Source organism: Atta colombica, unplaced genomic scaffold (assembly GCF_001594045.1).
Source record: "Atta colombica isolate Treedump-2 unplaced genomic scaffold, Acol1.0 scaffold35, whole genome shotgun sequence".
NCBI lineage: Eukaryota > Metazoa > Arthropoda > Insecta > Hymenoptera > Formicidae > Atta > Atta colombica.
The window spans coordinates 827,820-842,115 of NW_017259459.1; the positions used below are offsets into that span (position 1 = coordinate 827,820).

The 14,296-nt window shown below is 37.0% G+C and overlaps 3 protein-coding genes across 5 annotated transcripts in view; 1 reads left to right on the forward strand and 2 right to left on the reverse strand.

Annotated features, from left to right (window-relative positions):
• Positions 1-35: 35 nt before the first annotated feature.
• LOC108690741 lies at positions 36-3,265 on the reverse strand. Of its 3 annotated transcripts, XM_018198179.1 has the most exons (7): positions 3,124-3,265; positions 2,724-2,992; positions 2,134-2,259; positions 1,122-1,163; positions 727-794; positions 462-665; positions 36-291 (listed from the first exon to the last, which is right to left on the reverse strand). In XM_018198179.1, the coding sequence occupies exons 1-7, from the start codon at positions 3,225-3,227 to the stop codon at positions 208-210; spliced, it is 897 nt and encodes a 298-aa protein (XP_018053668.1). In that variant the 5' UTR covers positions 3,228-3,265; the 3' UTR covers positions 36-207. The 3 variants fall into 3 exon arrangements, with proteins under 3 accessions (XP_018053668.1, XP_018053670.1, XP_018053671.1); XM_018198181.1 differs by having other exon boundaries at positions 2,724-3,202; XM_018198182.1 differs by lacking the exon at positions 36-291 and having other exon boundaries at positions 468-794.
• A 916-nt stretch (positions 3,266-4,181) lies between these two features.
• LOC108690743 (negative elongation factor E) lies at positions 4,182-5,593 on the forward strand. The gene is made up of 3 exons (XM_018198183.1): positions 4,182-4,417; positions 4,628-5,118; positions 5,223-5,593. Exons 1-3 carry the CDS (start codon positions 4,328-4,330, stop codon positions 5,464-5,466), a joined length of 825 nt encoding a protein of 274 aa, XP_018053672.1. The 5' UTR covers positions 4,182-4,327; the 3' UTR covers positions 5,467-5,593.
• A 645-nt stretch (positions 5,594-6,238) lies between these two features.
• The window catches only part of LOC108690740, a 9,682-nt gene continuing 1,624 nt past the window's right edge, over positions 6,239-14,296 (reverse strand). The window contains exons 2-3 of the mRNA XM_018198178.1: positions 13,209-13,566; positions 6,239-11,268 (exon numbers count right to left, since the gene is read on the reverse strand). Of these exons, the coding sequence (XP_018053667.1) occupies positions 6,493-11,268; positions 13,209-13,566 (5,134 nt within the window). The 3' untranslated portion in view covers positions 6,239-6,492. The remainder of the gene's footprint in view (positions 11,269-13,208; positions 13,567-14,296) is intronic.

The window sequence follows — 14,296 nt, forward strand, 5'->3', positions numbered from 1 at the left end:
ATATATATATATATTAATTTTATAATACTGGATGAGATGGAAATCGTGTTATTTACGATAGTTGAACATTAAAACTATAAAAGTTTAAGCATTTGTGTAAAATAAAACGCTTATTGTGGGGTATTTGCGGCCTGTCCTACATACTAAGTTAATTGTATTAAATTAATTAAATTAATTCGTTTCTTTCAGTCATTTTTTTTGGCTAATTCAGCTATCATTACGAAAAAGCGCGGCTAACGGTATAGGCGTCATGCCAATAATACATCCAATCGTAACACCGATAACTCGACCCTGTAATCAACAAAAAAATTTCCTTGAATAATTTCACTGAAAAAGACTTCATCTTTTTAATTATCCAAAAATCTTTTTTACGTAAATTTTTACTTAGTATTTTTACTTAATATTAAAACAAAAAAATATGCTCAATATAAAATAAAGTATAATGAAGCAACAAATTGTACCACATTCGCAGCTATTCGTGTCCTAGGCAGATTCAGTTGTGCTAGAGTTAATTTGGGCGCTTCGAAGCCGATTTTTTGAGCAAATATCTCAACATAATGCACCGAACCGATTCCAATGACGTCTGATACCGTGTTGCCCAGCGCTGCCGCTGCCATGGTAGAGATAGGGAACCTTCTGTTCAGCATCAATTCGATTTGATCGCCCTGAAACATCAATCTTAAAAGTCGGCACATAGGAAATGACGGAAGTCCATAAGATACATACAGCAACGATCATGATGAAGTTGTCAAGAAAACCAAATCCAACGAATGGAATTGCATTCGCGATCGCGACTGCAAAAATACAATTATTGTTCCACATTATTTATTTGCACTTTTAATTTGAATTGAGATTTAAATTATTATATGTATATAAAACTTCTACATATTTTGTCTAATTAAAATTTTCTTAAAAGATATATCTATATTATTTAATCAATCTTTGCAGTAATGATAAATCTTTTAAAATAAAAGTATTATTTAATTTTTATTTTGTGAACAGTAAATAGGAGATAAATAAGATAAAAACGCGATTGATTACTTGCTAGTGAATATATAAACTCTTTGATATTGAAAGTAATATCGAATGAATTGAATCAATGAATTGAAAGTAATACATACCGAATACCAAGTCTTTTGTGGATGGCTCTGCAACGTGTTCAACTGTAAAAAACAAAAGATCAATCTAAATCCACAAGTTAATCATATTTAATATGAAATTGCTACGTAATTACTTAATGAAATTAGCAAACACTAAATGCAATATAAGGTAATATAAGATTGTTTTTATGGTTCATGAACACCAAAACTGTATATTGTGATGTATTTTTAATGAATTTAAATAAAAAAAGGAATCTTAACAAAATTCAAATGAAGGAAAAAGTATTGTAAGGAAAAAAACAAAAAGCTCTACTATTAAAGATAATTTTTTGTAGAATTTAACAAATTCTAGAAAAATCATTTTATCCAAACAACTTTGTCTATATGCATGAAAAATAATCTGGCCAAATGATTATTTCAAAAACAAAATTTGCAAGAAATACAAATGAAAATATGAAAAAGATAATTCTATAATTTATAAAAATGTATTTAGTTAAATGAAATTAACAAAGATTAATTTCCATATTGGGGGAAAAGGTTTTTAAAAAATGAGAGAACCATAGAAAAGTGTCCAAAATATTACCTAACTGTGGCACTGTGGTTGGCCATGAAACATCCAAAAAGTTGTGTTAGAATAGAAGCAGGCAAGAGAGTTAGTGTAATTAGAGGAAAAGAGACACAGAGAGTGCTAGAGAGTTAAGAGAGAAATTGAGAAAAAACGAGAAACTTACAGAATAACATCCATGGAGATCGCATTGCAGGAAAAATATTCCATTATATCCAAAAATACCATTAAATAACAGGGAGGTTAATTTTATTTTCGAGATCTATAGGTAATAAATCTAAGTTAACGTTCATGTTTTTTTTTATGAATGTAACGAATTGTTACACTGCATTAAAGACATTTTAAATGATCCTGTACTGTATTTAATGATCCTATATTATACTTCTTTCTTTAATAGTACCGATGATTTAACGAATGTATGACGATATGAATGATTAAAAATATATATAAAAATAGTAATGTCCTTACCGTACTTGCGGTTTAACCAATCGTCCGGCATAGGGCAGTAGGTTCCTGTAGGATCCACCTCGCCTAATGATGGTATTTTGCTAGGTCTGCCTAACTTGCTCCTCCATCGGATAGCTGCCAGTTGACCTAGTAAAGGTGCAAAAATTTTATATAGTGTTTCTTTGTGATATGTATATGTATAAAATTAAATATATAAAAGAAGATCAATATATCTTCCCTATCAATATATAATCTTATAAGAAATTATTTTCTACTGTATATTCTTAAGATCAGGATTAGCTCCTAGTTAAATAGCGAATACTTGTCTTGCAAGAATTTTATTATATATGTTTCTTTATGATATTTTATTATATGTTTCTTTATGCTATACCTATACACACACACACACACACACACACACACACACACACACACACATATATATATATAAAGCTAAATATAAAAGATCAATATCTTCTTCATTAATATGTAATTTATGTAAGTTTTGTAAGAAATAATTGTCTGTAAATCTTTAAAATGAGAATTAGTCTTTCGTTAAATAGCAAATGCTTGTCTAAGATTACAAATTTATTGAAACAAGGGATGTCTACCTTCATAACCAGCCTTCTGCTCCGCTGATTTGCATTCGTTTAATGCTGTCAAAAACAAGCCACGTTCCTCCGAAGTGAGCTTTGACACCAACTCCTTTGCTTGTCGCTTTGTCAGAGCGTCGGCGACGACGTCGGAGGAAATCGGAGTCCTCACGGAAGAAAACATTTTCGTGCTCTCGCGAAACCAGCCCAAAATTCGTGAGACATCGGCGACGTTCAACGATGCGGGACATCGTCGTGACAGCACGTTGTTCATTGTTGATTCGCAACTGGAGCAATGAAGTTGCTTAATGCCGAACCGCATAACATCCCTCGAGGTAAATCCTCGTCGACTAAGCGCCGTCACCGATATGCACATTTTGTCTAGGTATAAGAGAGCGTCAAACGAATAGAAACTTACACGTTGATTCTTGTCGAGTGTCTATGACGTGTTCGTTCTTTCTTTTTCGAAAGGATAATTTCTCGGGAAGCATCTGGTGCGATCCGGTAAATGCGAGAACGCATTCAAGGACCCAATGATGTCAGAGTCAGACTTGGTCAGACGTCAGACTGACTCAGCCACTGGCGCCACTTGTCGCTACTCAGCCACTGGACTGTCAATTCTGCTAAGCACAGTGGAAGTGGAAAAGCCATGACACACAAAAAGCTTAAAACAAGAGTGACTAGAGTTCTGTATATAAAAGAGATTCGAAATCGAACTCCCATCAGAGTCTGGATACTTCCTGTGTCGACATATTTGGACCGCTCCAATGCATAAATATGAATTCCGTTTAATATAAACATATTTCGTACTTAGCGTAAAATTTGTTTGCCGACATAAACAAAATTACAACAAGAACAATAATTTAATTTAAAAATTTACTATAATGCGAAAGTTTAATGATAAAAAATCAACGATGAACTCAGATAATCCGATGAATTAACTCTCGTAGCAATACAGTTCGGCAACCATGTGTCAGCTGTCATCTACGTAAATAGCTGCGGTCGCAATATAGTTGCTTCACTTAGGAAGGGATACCCAATCAGTATTACACATCAGACTACCAATCAGAAACTCGAACATTAATTTATGTCTCTTTTATATACAAGACTCTATTGGAGTGATAAGCTAACTCAGAGAATGTGATGCACCTACATATCTGCACTTTATCAGGTTCTCTCTATCGCTCTATCATATATTGTTTTGCGAAAGCAATATTTTATTATGAAAATCGGTTTAGTTTATATTTTACGAAATTACAAAGTCGGTTAAAGAGCTAAATTTGCAATTTCGATCTTAAAAACATTATAATAAATAAAATGATATGCTATATGCTCGATTTATTTACAGTGCGAATATATGTTTTCATGCTGTTATTTTATCTGCTAGAAGTAATATTACATTATGAAACTTTTTCGTTTTTTTTTTATGAAGCTGCAAAGACTCGTACATAATTAGATTTTGCAAATTAATTTTTGAAAAGTGACAGTAAATAAAATTATATGTATCTCAAGTGCACTGTAGTACACATAGACCGGTTAGACGCAGGACGCGTTTTCTCTATGATTCTCCAATTTTGTTTAAAAAGTCATAAAGAATATTGCAAAAACATTGTTGATATTACATGCAAAATATGGTATACCTGCATTTTCCGTCAAACCTAACAGAGGAAGAGTTGATGCTGCAAACTAAGTTCAATAAGCTGAAGAGGAAGGTACAGGTTATGTTTTTGTATGAAATATTCGATAAAATTTAATTTATCTGTTAGATATCCATTTCTCAATTAATTCATAACGCAAAATTCAAATTTTTGTTTAATCTACAAGCAAAGATCATCGTTTTTTTTTCTAACAATTATATCTTGTATAAAGTATTTTACCTTACCTTTATTTTTAATTCTTGTCAATCATTCCTCAAATTATAGAAAAAAGCGCTACAAGATCTAAAAGCTCCTAAACAAGAAACAGAACGCATTCCTCAGGCTCCAAAACGGCCTACAGAAGCAAGAGATGCTCGCGAAGTTGCCAAGAAATTGATTAAATCTGGCGTAATCACAGCCCCAAAGACTCCTAAGCGACCGGAGCAAACTTTCAAAAGATCTCGCGGACTAGAAAGGAAGTTAAACAGTACAGAAAAGACGATTAGTTCCTATCAACCATTTTCAGCAATGCAGGAAGAAGAAGAAACAGAGACAGTGAGGCCAAAAGTCAAGGATTTATATAATAACTTTGTTGGTGCTCAAAACACTGGAGAAAGAAATACCAGTGATACTCCAGCTCCTGCTAAACAAGAAATTAAACCACGTGCAGGAAATACAATATATGTATGCGGTTACAAAATAACAGAGGATTATCTAAAGAAGCACTTTCAAAATTTTGGAAATATTATCCATATTTCCATGGAAGCAGAGAAAAAGTAAATATAAATAATGTTTTTTCTTATACATACTAATGTCCACTCAAAGTTTTAGTAAATATTTTCGATTATTAATAATCATTTCTGTTCTTTTTTGCCCATAGCCATGGCTTTATAACCTTTGAAAAGGCCGAAGCTGCTGAGAGAGCAATAAGTGAGATGGATGGTAGCATGGTCTCGTCCATCCAATTAAAAGTATCGTTAGCAAGAAGGCAGCCAATAATAGAGCCAGTTAGCGACACTATGTCTAGCTCTATGTGGTCACCAATAGCGGCTAATTATTCACAGAAAAGTGCACATAAAGACAGACGGGAACTTAAAGTATACGAAGAGGATCTCTTTCAGTAACTGCAGGTATTTTTGTTGGCAATAATTTTTTAAATGCGATATTATATATAATACCCAATATTACCAACATACTATTATGATAAATCATTTTGTTACACCCACTATTTGGAAATACGATTAATTTATTTTTAATTGTACTTTAATTGTACTTTTTCATTTATATATATATATATATATATCAACAAATTTTAATAGCAAACATTTGTATACTCCATATATAATAATTGGTTTATTATTATAATTATAACAAAAAATTCATAATAGTGTAGAAATATTCATCAATATTTATCAATAAGAAAAAATATTATATAGTCGAACCTTGTTTGTAAAATCAGCTGAATCTTAGTTTTTAATTTCTTTTTTTGTTTTTTCACATTGATTTTGTGATTAATTGAATTATATATAAAATGTCTTTTTGTTAACGATTCTTTTAATTAAATGGAAAACACAAATGGATATTATTCATTTTACTTTTAATTTCAGTTTTTTTAAGTCATAAAATTATGATTGTAAAAAAGAATAAAATTATTAATAGTTATATCAAAAATATCTACTAAATTTTTAAATTTAAGTTATAAATATAATATAGGAGAAAATAAGGTATCGATTTTTTAGAGAAAAGAATAGAAATTGTGTTCTCTGACGAAAATTATAAATTAATAAAGGCTCGATTAAATAATCTTTTTTCTTAAATGTTATGTATATTATTGACTGATGTATGTATATGTATATAGCACATGAATTATACTAAGAATTATTGTAAATAGTATTCTTTAAATATTAAAGTTTTTAATTATATATTTGGCATATATTAATAATATAATTACAATTTATTTTTTACAAACCTGGCACTTCGTTCTGATATGTGTACAAGAGCTCTAATTCAATTCGAATTCCTTACTTCGTCATATCCTAGTATTTTCTTCAGACAAAATTGTACAAAAAATTTATACAATATGAAATTTTAACTTCTATAAACCAATAAATTATTTACGGACTTCTTTGGCAAATTGAATTGTAGAAGTGCTATTGAGGGGGATTAAAATAATCCCAATGATGATGATGTGTTACAATCCGTGTGCTACTGAAATAATATATCAACAAGCCTGCGATCAGAAGTAACAAGGCGCATATCGTTAATTCCACATCTCTTATCTTCTCTCTCGTGTCATCCATACTTAACGTAGACGCTAAATACCCTATAAAATACCTCATGGCTTTAATACCAGCCAATCGGAGTGCTCGAAGAAGCTGCTGCGTAGTATCTATAACGCCGGGTTCTATATCAGAGCGTTGACTTGTTGGCGTTTCACTCAGAGAAAAGAACTGAGCTGGAATTTCGGAAGCTGGAAAGGCGATGAAATGAGTCGAACTCAAAGGAAAGGAAGAAACTGGCGATTGAGAGGACTCCCTTTGCTTTTCCGTAAGGGATTGTCCCGCGTCGGAAGACTGCGAAATAACAGCACGCTGTGGTTGACTGTCTTTAGGGACATCGTGTCTCGTGTCCGAAGAATAAGAAATGACGGCACGCTGTGGTTTAACGTCCGCAGAGATACCGTGTCTTGGTACGGTTGAATCAGGGGTCGACGTATCAGGAGTCACGGAAATGGCTGGTGGCAATGAACGAACTGGAGATGCGGTTTGCCGTATACCTTTAGTAGGTGAGGAGGATCTAGATCTTGATTTGCGAGAAGTCTGTTCTTTATTGTCGGACACATCGTCCTTGCTGCTACGAAGATCCGTAGATATTGCGCCCAGCTCGGTAGTAGCAGTAGTGATAGTAGCAGTAGCAGTAGTAGTAGTAGTAGTAATAGTAGTAGTAGTCTGAACAAAGATACTCGGAGATTCGCCGACACGATCCGGCGATTCTCTAAATTCGGAAGACTGGGTTGAAGGCGCATCCGACGGAGGATATTCTCTCGATTCGGAGGGCCGGGTTGAAGGCGTATCCGATGAAGGATATGAGGCACGAGATTCATCCACGTGGGAGCCCGACGTGGTTCGTGGACTCAAAGTTAAGGGATGTTCGGAATCTAAAATTCGTAAGGACTTATCTTGAGCGATCGTGAACAAGTGTGTGGTAGATTCTTTATCCTTGAATTCTAATTCATCTATCATAAGTGTCTGTGAGGAAGGGAATTCTTTGGCTTGAGCAACTGAGAGGGGATGTGATATCTCTTTGTCCCTGACATCTACTACATTTGTTTTAACAACCTTTTGATCCTTGTCAGCATCTGTCTTCTCATCTTCTGTAGATATTGGTTCATTTACGACAGTCTCGCTGGGCTTCACCGCTTCCGTCGGAACATCCTGCGACGCAGATTGTCGCTCTTGAACTGGACTATTAGCCTTGATAGGAATGTCGGTTATCTTGTGGCTCACGGACTCCTTTTCGCTCTCGCGATATCTTTCTTGTGCCTGGGTAGTCATCACGGTCTCCAAATGACTCCTGATCGCTATCAGCTCTCTGATGATGGCCGGCGACAAACTTTCCTCCATGGAATCGCCACCTCTCAATTCCGATGCCGTAATCATCATCGCGTCTACTTCGGACGCCACGATTTTGTGCGCTTCTATCTGTGACACGCTCAGTCGATCAACTTTTAAATCTCCGACTTCGAGACTGCTGATTCTCAGCGGCTCATCGGACAAAAAACTCGGCCTGACTTGAGGTCGCGATTGTGATTCTTCCGTGACGTGTTCCTCTAGATGCGGCGCAGATCTGTGCTTCGATTCCTCTCGAAAGTCGATTTCTCTCGTAGGCGATAGTGACGTTAATGATACAGTCTCGTATGTCATTCGAATGTCTTCTTCTTTTGGAAGTCGTTCTTCCTCTCCTTCTTTCTCTTTTTCTTCTTCTTCTTCTTTTCGTAAAAATTGTAGGATTGGTAACGGAGGTACGGGAGGTGTGGTCGTTCTGCTTGGACTGGGTATATGTTCCATCGATACCATTATCTGCGAGCCTGATCTAGAAGGTGTCATTATAAGTTTCGCCTGGGTGATCTCTAATTCTTCAATCACCATATCGTCTGGCAATGGATCGGTCTGTGTCGCCGCTGTCATCTCCATTGTCTCTTCATATTCAAACGGAGTGCGAGGTCGTCCAGTCATCGCATGTTCCTTTCTTATCCTGGGTGGTCGCGGTGGCGCCGGAAGCGGACGCCCTTGGATCTTGTCGAGCAATTCGCCGCTGCGAAAATCTCTATGTTCAACCTCATCCGCGCCGACTTCGATATATGGCGCAGATTCGGATGGTGTTAGAGTCATACTGATGATCGTATCCGATGTCATGCTGATGTCTCTTATTGTAGTGGGTCTTAGAGTACTATACGCTCGTTGAGGTCGCCTAGGCGGGGTTGGTCTCGGCGTTGTAGCGAACTTGTCGCGTTTTCTTCTGGGCGGTGGTGGTCTGGGCGGTTTATCCCGCTTCTCTACAATTGCGTAGCCCGAGATATCTCGCGTCGAGCTATTCTCTTCCTCCTCTCGCGGTATGTCCTCTTCGACGTAACCAGCTTCTGGTAAAGACTCCGCACCATGCGATGTTCTGTCCTCATCAACGACTGACATGGTCCTCGAACGGGATCGTCTTTTCGGCGGTATCGGTATCGGTTCTGGCACAATGTCCTGTCGTTGAAGTCGCGCGTCTAAGTCCTCGACGTTAATGTCCTCGTGACTTGCGGACATGACAGCGTCGCCATTTGCAAATTGCTCGATTAGTGATTGCCGTGATCGCGACGATCTTGCTGGAATTATCGGCTTCCTGGATTCGATGATCTCGATTTCCCAGTCGTCGCGATGACCATTACAAATCGGTGTGCTTTCGCCGCCGTTTCTTCGATCCACCGTTTCGCGATGCGAACGTTTTCTGCGTATTGGTATGATCGGTGGCACGGTTGAAGGAGTAGATGAATCGGGTGCGGCAGTAATGGGTGTCGAAGGAGAAAGTATCGATGTCTCCATCGGTGGCTGCGAATGACTACGCAAGGATGACTTCGACTTTCTGCGCACCGGTTTCACCACGACTATATCGTCCAATGGTTCCTGTAACGGTTCCGATTGTTCTCCCTCCGTTTGATATACCACTTGATGTCTAGAATCACTTCTAGAATCACTCCTGGTGCGCTCACGAAATATCTCGATCGATGCCTCTCGACTATGTCGCGCCACTCGTTCCCGTTTTGGTCTGACCGGTACTGCCTCATTGGACTCTTCTAAATCTTCTTTATGCTTTTTCAAAGTCCGCGTTCTCACAGGACGTTGAGGCGGAGTAGATGGAAGTTCGTCGTCTTGCAACACATTGATGACTTCTGCTCTGAGAGCATCTCGGATTTCATCGGTTAAGTAATTGCCCAGATTCATGTCATCCTGACTGATTCCGCTCTGTCGTAAAAAAAATTCGTCCGAGTCGATCTCCTCTATCACACCGCGACGTCTTCGATCACAGGAACTGCCGCTCGATGCTTGCTGCTCTCGATCAGACTGTATCGAGGAAGGCTCGCGTTCTTCGCCTTCTTCCTCTTCGGATGCCATCTTATGTAGTCCAAATCGCCTCGGATCCACCGCCATAAACGCTCCTTCATACCTTTCTTGCTTCAGAACTCGTGGCATGTCTTCGTCTAACGATCGCGATCTCAGAATCGATCTGAATTTTTCCTTGTGCATCATTTGCTGTTCTGCATGCCAATCATCCTGTATTGCCGCATCTTCGTTCTCTTCGCTGTCATCTCGATGAACATGTTTCATCTCTTGATCGTATAATTTCGGATCCACCTCCATTACTTCCTCGTGTTCGTATGACTCATCTCGCCTTCGTGACTTGTAGGATCTTTTCGGAGGAGCGGGATGCCGATCCGACATCTCTGATGATTCCTGTTCGTAGTCCATATACTGTATCTCCTCTTCTTCGTACTGTTCTCGTTTTTTTGTATCTTCCCATGGAATGGCATGAGCCGCCGCCATTATCTCCTCCTCCGTTCCAGCGGACAATCTCGGCGGTTCTTCTATTGAACTTTGATGCCACGGAGGAGATCCCTCGCTTCCTACTGCTTCCTCTGGACGATCTTGATTCTGAACGTAAGCCGAATCTCCAAAACGTTGCGTCCACTTGGTGCCAAAAAATTTTGTCTTCCGAGTACGAGGAAAGGTCGCGCTCTCTGTTGATTGAGTCCTGAAGTCTTTAGGCGAGGACGTCGCATACTCGCCGCGCTTCTTGGACTTTTTATCAAAGATGCGCGGATACGTAGCAAAATCAAAAATATTACGCTTGGAGCCAGTAGTAGATTCTGTCGAATATTGCTGTTGTTGCTCGCGTAAGGGAGGCGGCCGTTTAACGCGAACGAGCGCGCTAGGCAGACGGATGTTGGGCTTCTTGATGTTGAACTTCGACTTATCTGGCAAGTGGAAACGCGACTTGTCCGGTAAACTGAACTTCGGTCTCTCCGGCAGGTGAAATTTGGATCTATCTGGCAGACTGAACCTCGGCCGTTCGAGATTGAATTTCTCTGTCTTCTCGGAAATTGACGTTCTTATCCGATCGATTCTGCTGGGCCGCTTCTCCACAGACTTACGGGACTTGTCCGACTTGCCGCTACTAGCCGCCGCTGATCTCGTCGTCGTCGTTGTCGTCGTCGTCGTCGTTGCCGTTGCTTTTTCGGATTTCTGTCGTTTCTGCGGAAACGAGAATGTGGGCCGCTGGAAACCACGGAGCCTTGAGCGTAGCTTACTAGCCTGCGTCTTCAGGCGTTGAGGTAGGCCACGAGCGCCGCGTCGAAGCGGCAACTCTTCCACCGCCGATGAGTCTACCTAAAATAATAAATGCTTCTCTGAAAAATAATGTGGGAATGCGAACCTTCTAAAAGAATCTAAAAAAATCTAAAAGAATCGAAACTTCCGGCAATACTACAATATTAAAAATATAGTCAACATTTTTTTTATTTTTACTTTAAATTTAGTAAAGATAATTAAATTAAGACAAATTAATTATAACTATATATTTGTTTTTATTAATGCTATGTGCTCATATGTTTTCCATTTCAATGAGCCACATTAATTTTATAACTCATCTCAATGCTAGATATTTATTTAATATTCCTTCAAGTAAGTATACTCCCTCTATATAAGATACTCTTAAAAAAATTGATGCTATTTAATATATATAATATATATATATAATATATTAAAAGACGTAAGACATTTGCATTATTTAATATTGTCATCAAAAACTTTTATTTTATTTTATAAAAAAATTATTAGAATTAAAATATTATAAATACCTCATTTTAAGGTCACAATGAAAATGGATTAGTGTCGTGCGAAGCATTCAACATGCAATATCGTTTAGAAACATGCAAAGTATATTAAAAGTGAATATTTTAAACTGTGTGTGGCTAACTGTGAAATAGTTAGCCACTGTAGCTAATCGTTAAGTAAGCCATCGTGAGATTTGGAATCCATTTCGAATTGTCGGATTCACCGAAATAAATCGTGAAAACTTTCGTGAGCTGTCGCGGAGCGCGCGCGAATGACTTCGTCCTCATTGAAAAATATCTGCAAGGTCGAGGGATGATTAATATTCTGGCGGCGCCATATATTCTTGGATCCGATTGCGCCACCGATGGAGAAGCTCGAGTTTTCTGGAGAGTATTGCAACCAGCGATATTGCACAATCGGACAATGACACTCTTGCGTTTAAGCCTCCTTTTTACACGTGAGTTTCGCTAAATATAGGCGGTATATTCGATGCGAGTAAAACAAATCAAAGACAACAAGACGAGCCCTGCGAGCTTCGTAGCTTTTAAATTCCGGGGTCTCTATCGATTCGTGCGGCTATATTTAACCGTTTTTTATTTTATTCCCTTTTGTTCAATTCGCGAACAAGGTGCCTTTGCAGCAGCCACAATTCTCGGCCAATAAATATTGATTTACCGATTTGTGTTATTACTTCAGCATATATAAGTTAAAACTGTCAAATAAAGAAATTAAACCGTAAATTTCATAAATAAAGTAAAAAAATAAATTTTATAAAAAGGAAAACTAAGATTATTATTGTATCATTAATTAAATGTATCTACATATTCTATAAGAATATCTCACATTAGATATCATATTATAAGTATTGTTACTAATTATAGGTTAGATAAATTTTTCTATAATTAACTAATAAGGAAATCCATAGAAGCGATTTTGATGAACTTTGAATATGTTATTTTCTGGACAAAAATAATAGAACACGTATTTTTTAATAAGGTTCCAATCGCATTTTTAGGAGGTGCAACATTTCTCTGAAGAAAATTGGTTTTTGTTTTTCGAAATATCATCGAAACTAAGAGAAAATAGAAAAAAAATCTGAAATAGAAGTTGAACGATTTTAAGAATACTTAATAATTATGATTTAGAAAAACATTTTTAAATTTAATTTTTTATTTAAACAAATTTTTTTTAAGTTATTATAAAATACTTTTTAAACCATACAACTTTTATTCAGGATATTTTTTTTTCTCTTACAGTTTCGATAATATAAATTGTAATAAATATTATATATATTTAAAGAAAGCGACTTATTTTAAAAGGATGTTGCACCATCTAAAATTGTGATTGGGCTTTTATTAAAAAATACGTTCCTTATTTTTATCTAGAAAACAATACATTCAAAGTTCATTAAAATCAAAGAACTCTTCCATGAGTTTCCTTGTAAATTCTTTTTTCTCGTAAACACTCGTATGAACTTAAACTGTGAATTCTACCTGAGTAGTGTTGACTTCGCCATCGGTTCTGGATTCTGTGTAGAGAGTGGATGCGAGAAATTGTTCCTCAAGCCTATCCTGAAACTGTTGTGCCGTGGGTTCCAATTCTTCGGAGGTGTCACCACCGGTTTCACCGAGTTCGCGGCCTTCCATCGCGCTGTCCTCGATTTTGCCATCCAAGGGGAGAATCACGTCGCCATCCAGAATCAATTCCGGTGGCAGCCGGCCCCGGTCGTCGATGCTGTCGTCGCTGTCGGCGACGGGCATCACGTCCGTGTCGGTGATTCGCACGACCGGTGCCATCGCTGGATGCGGCAACGGCGGCGGCGGCGGCGCGATCGGTTCATAGTCGTGCTCGCTGCAGCGAGAATTCACGTTTATAGCGTGAGACCGATTGTATATAAATAAAACTACGTATTCGCGTCGAATCATTAACACATTATTTGCCCAGCGATTTTCTATTATTCTATGTCTTACTATGTACGCCATTATCATAAGCGTATAATATGATTAAAAATTAAAAATTATTAATTGTTGAATAGAGATAAAACGTCCTACTTTATATTTCATTACCTAGCTATTTGTGTCGTTTAAAATTTTATTAGATAGCACTTATTTCTTAAATAATTTTGATAACGTCGGCCATTATATAGTGAGTGCGATTGAATATCGGACATATGAATGATTACTGCGTATTAAATAAACAACTAAGAGTACATTTATTTCTATGATTTTGCTGTTTGTAAAGCTGCGAATTTTGAATGTATTTTTAATGAAATGTAATGCGATATTTTAATTAGATTTCATCGTCCAGGCAGAGTTTGCTTATCTCGTAAAGTTAATAAACAATTGGAATATAGAATGCAATGAATGTTCAGTAAAGATTATCAGATAAGTTAATAATAATTATCTTCGAATTGTCCTGAATCGCAATTATCGAAAATGTATAATATAAATTATATATTTGAAAATTATAATGGAAATGATATGATAAAAGAGTTTTTATTCCTAGGATAGTTCAAGTTTTCTCAATGCATGATATTCGATAACAAATTTGTAATAAAAAATAATATGAAGAATATAAATTA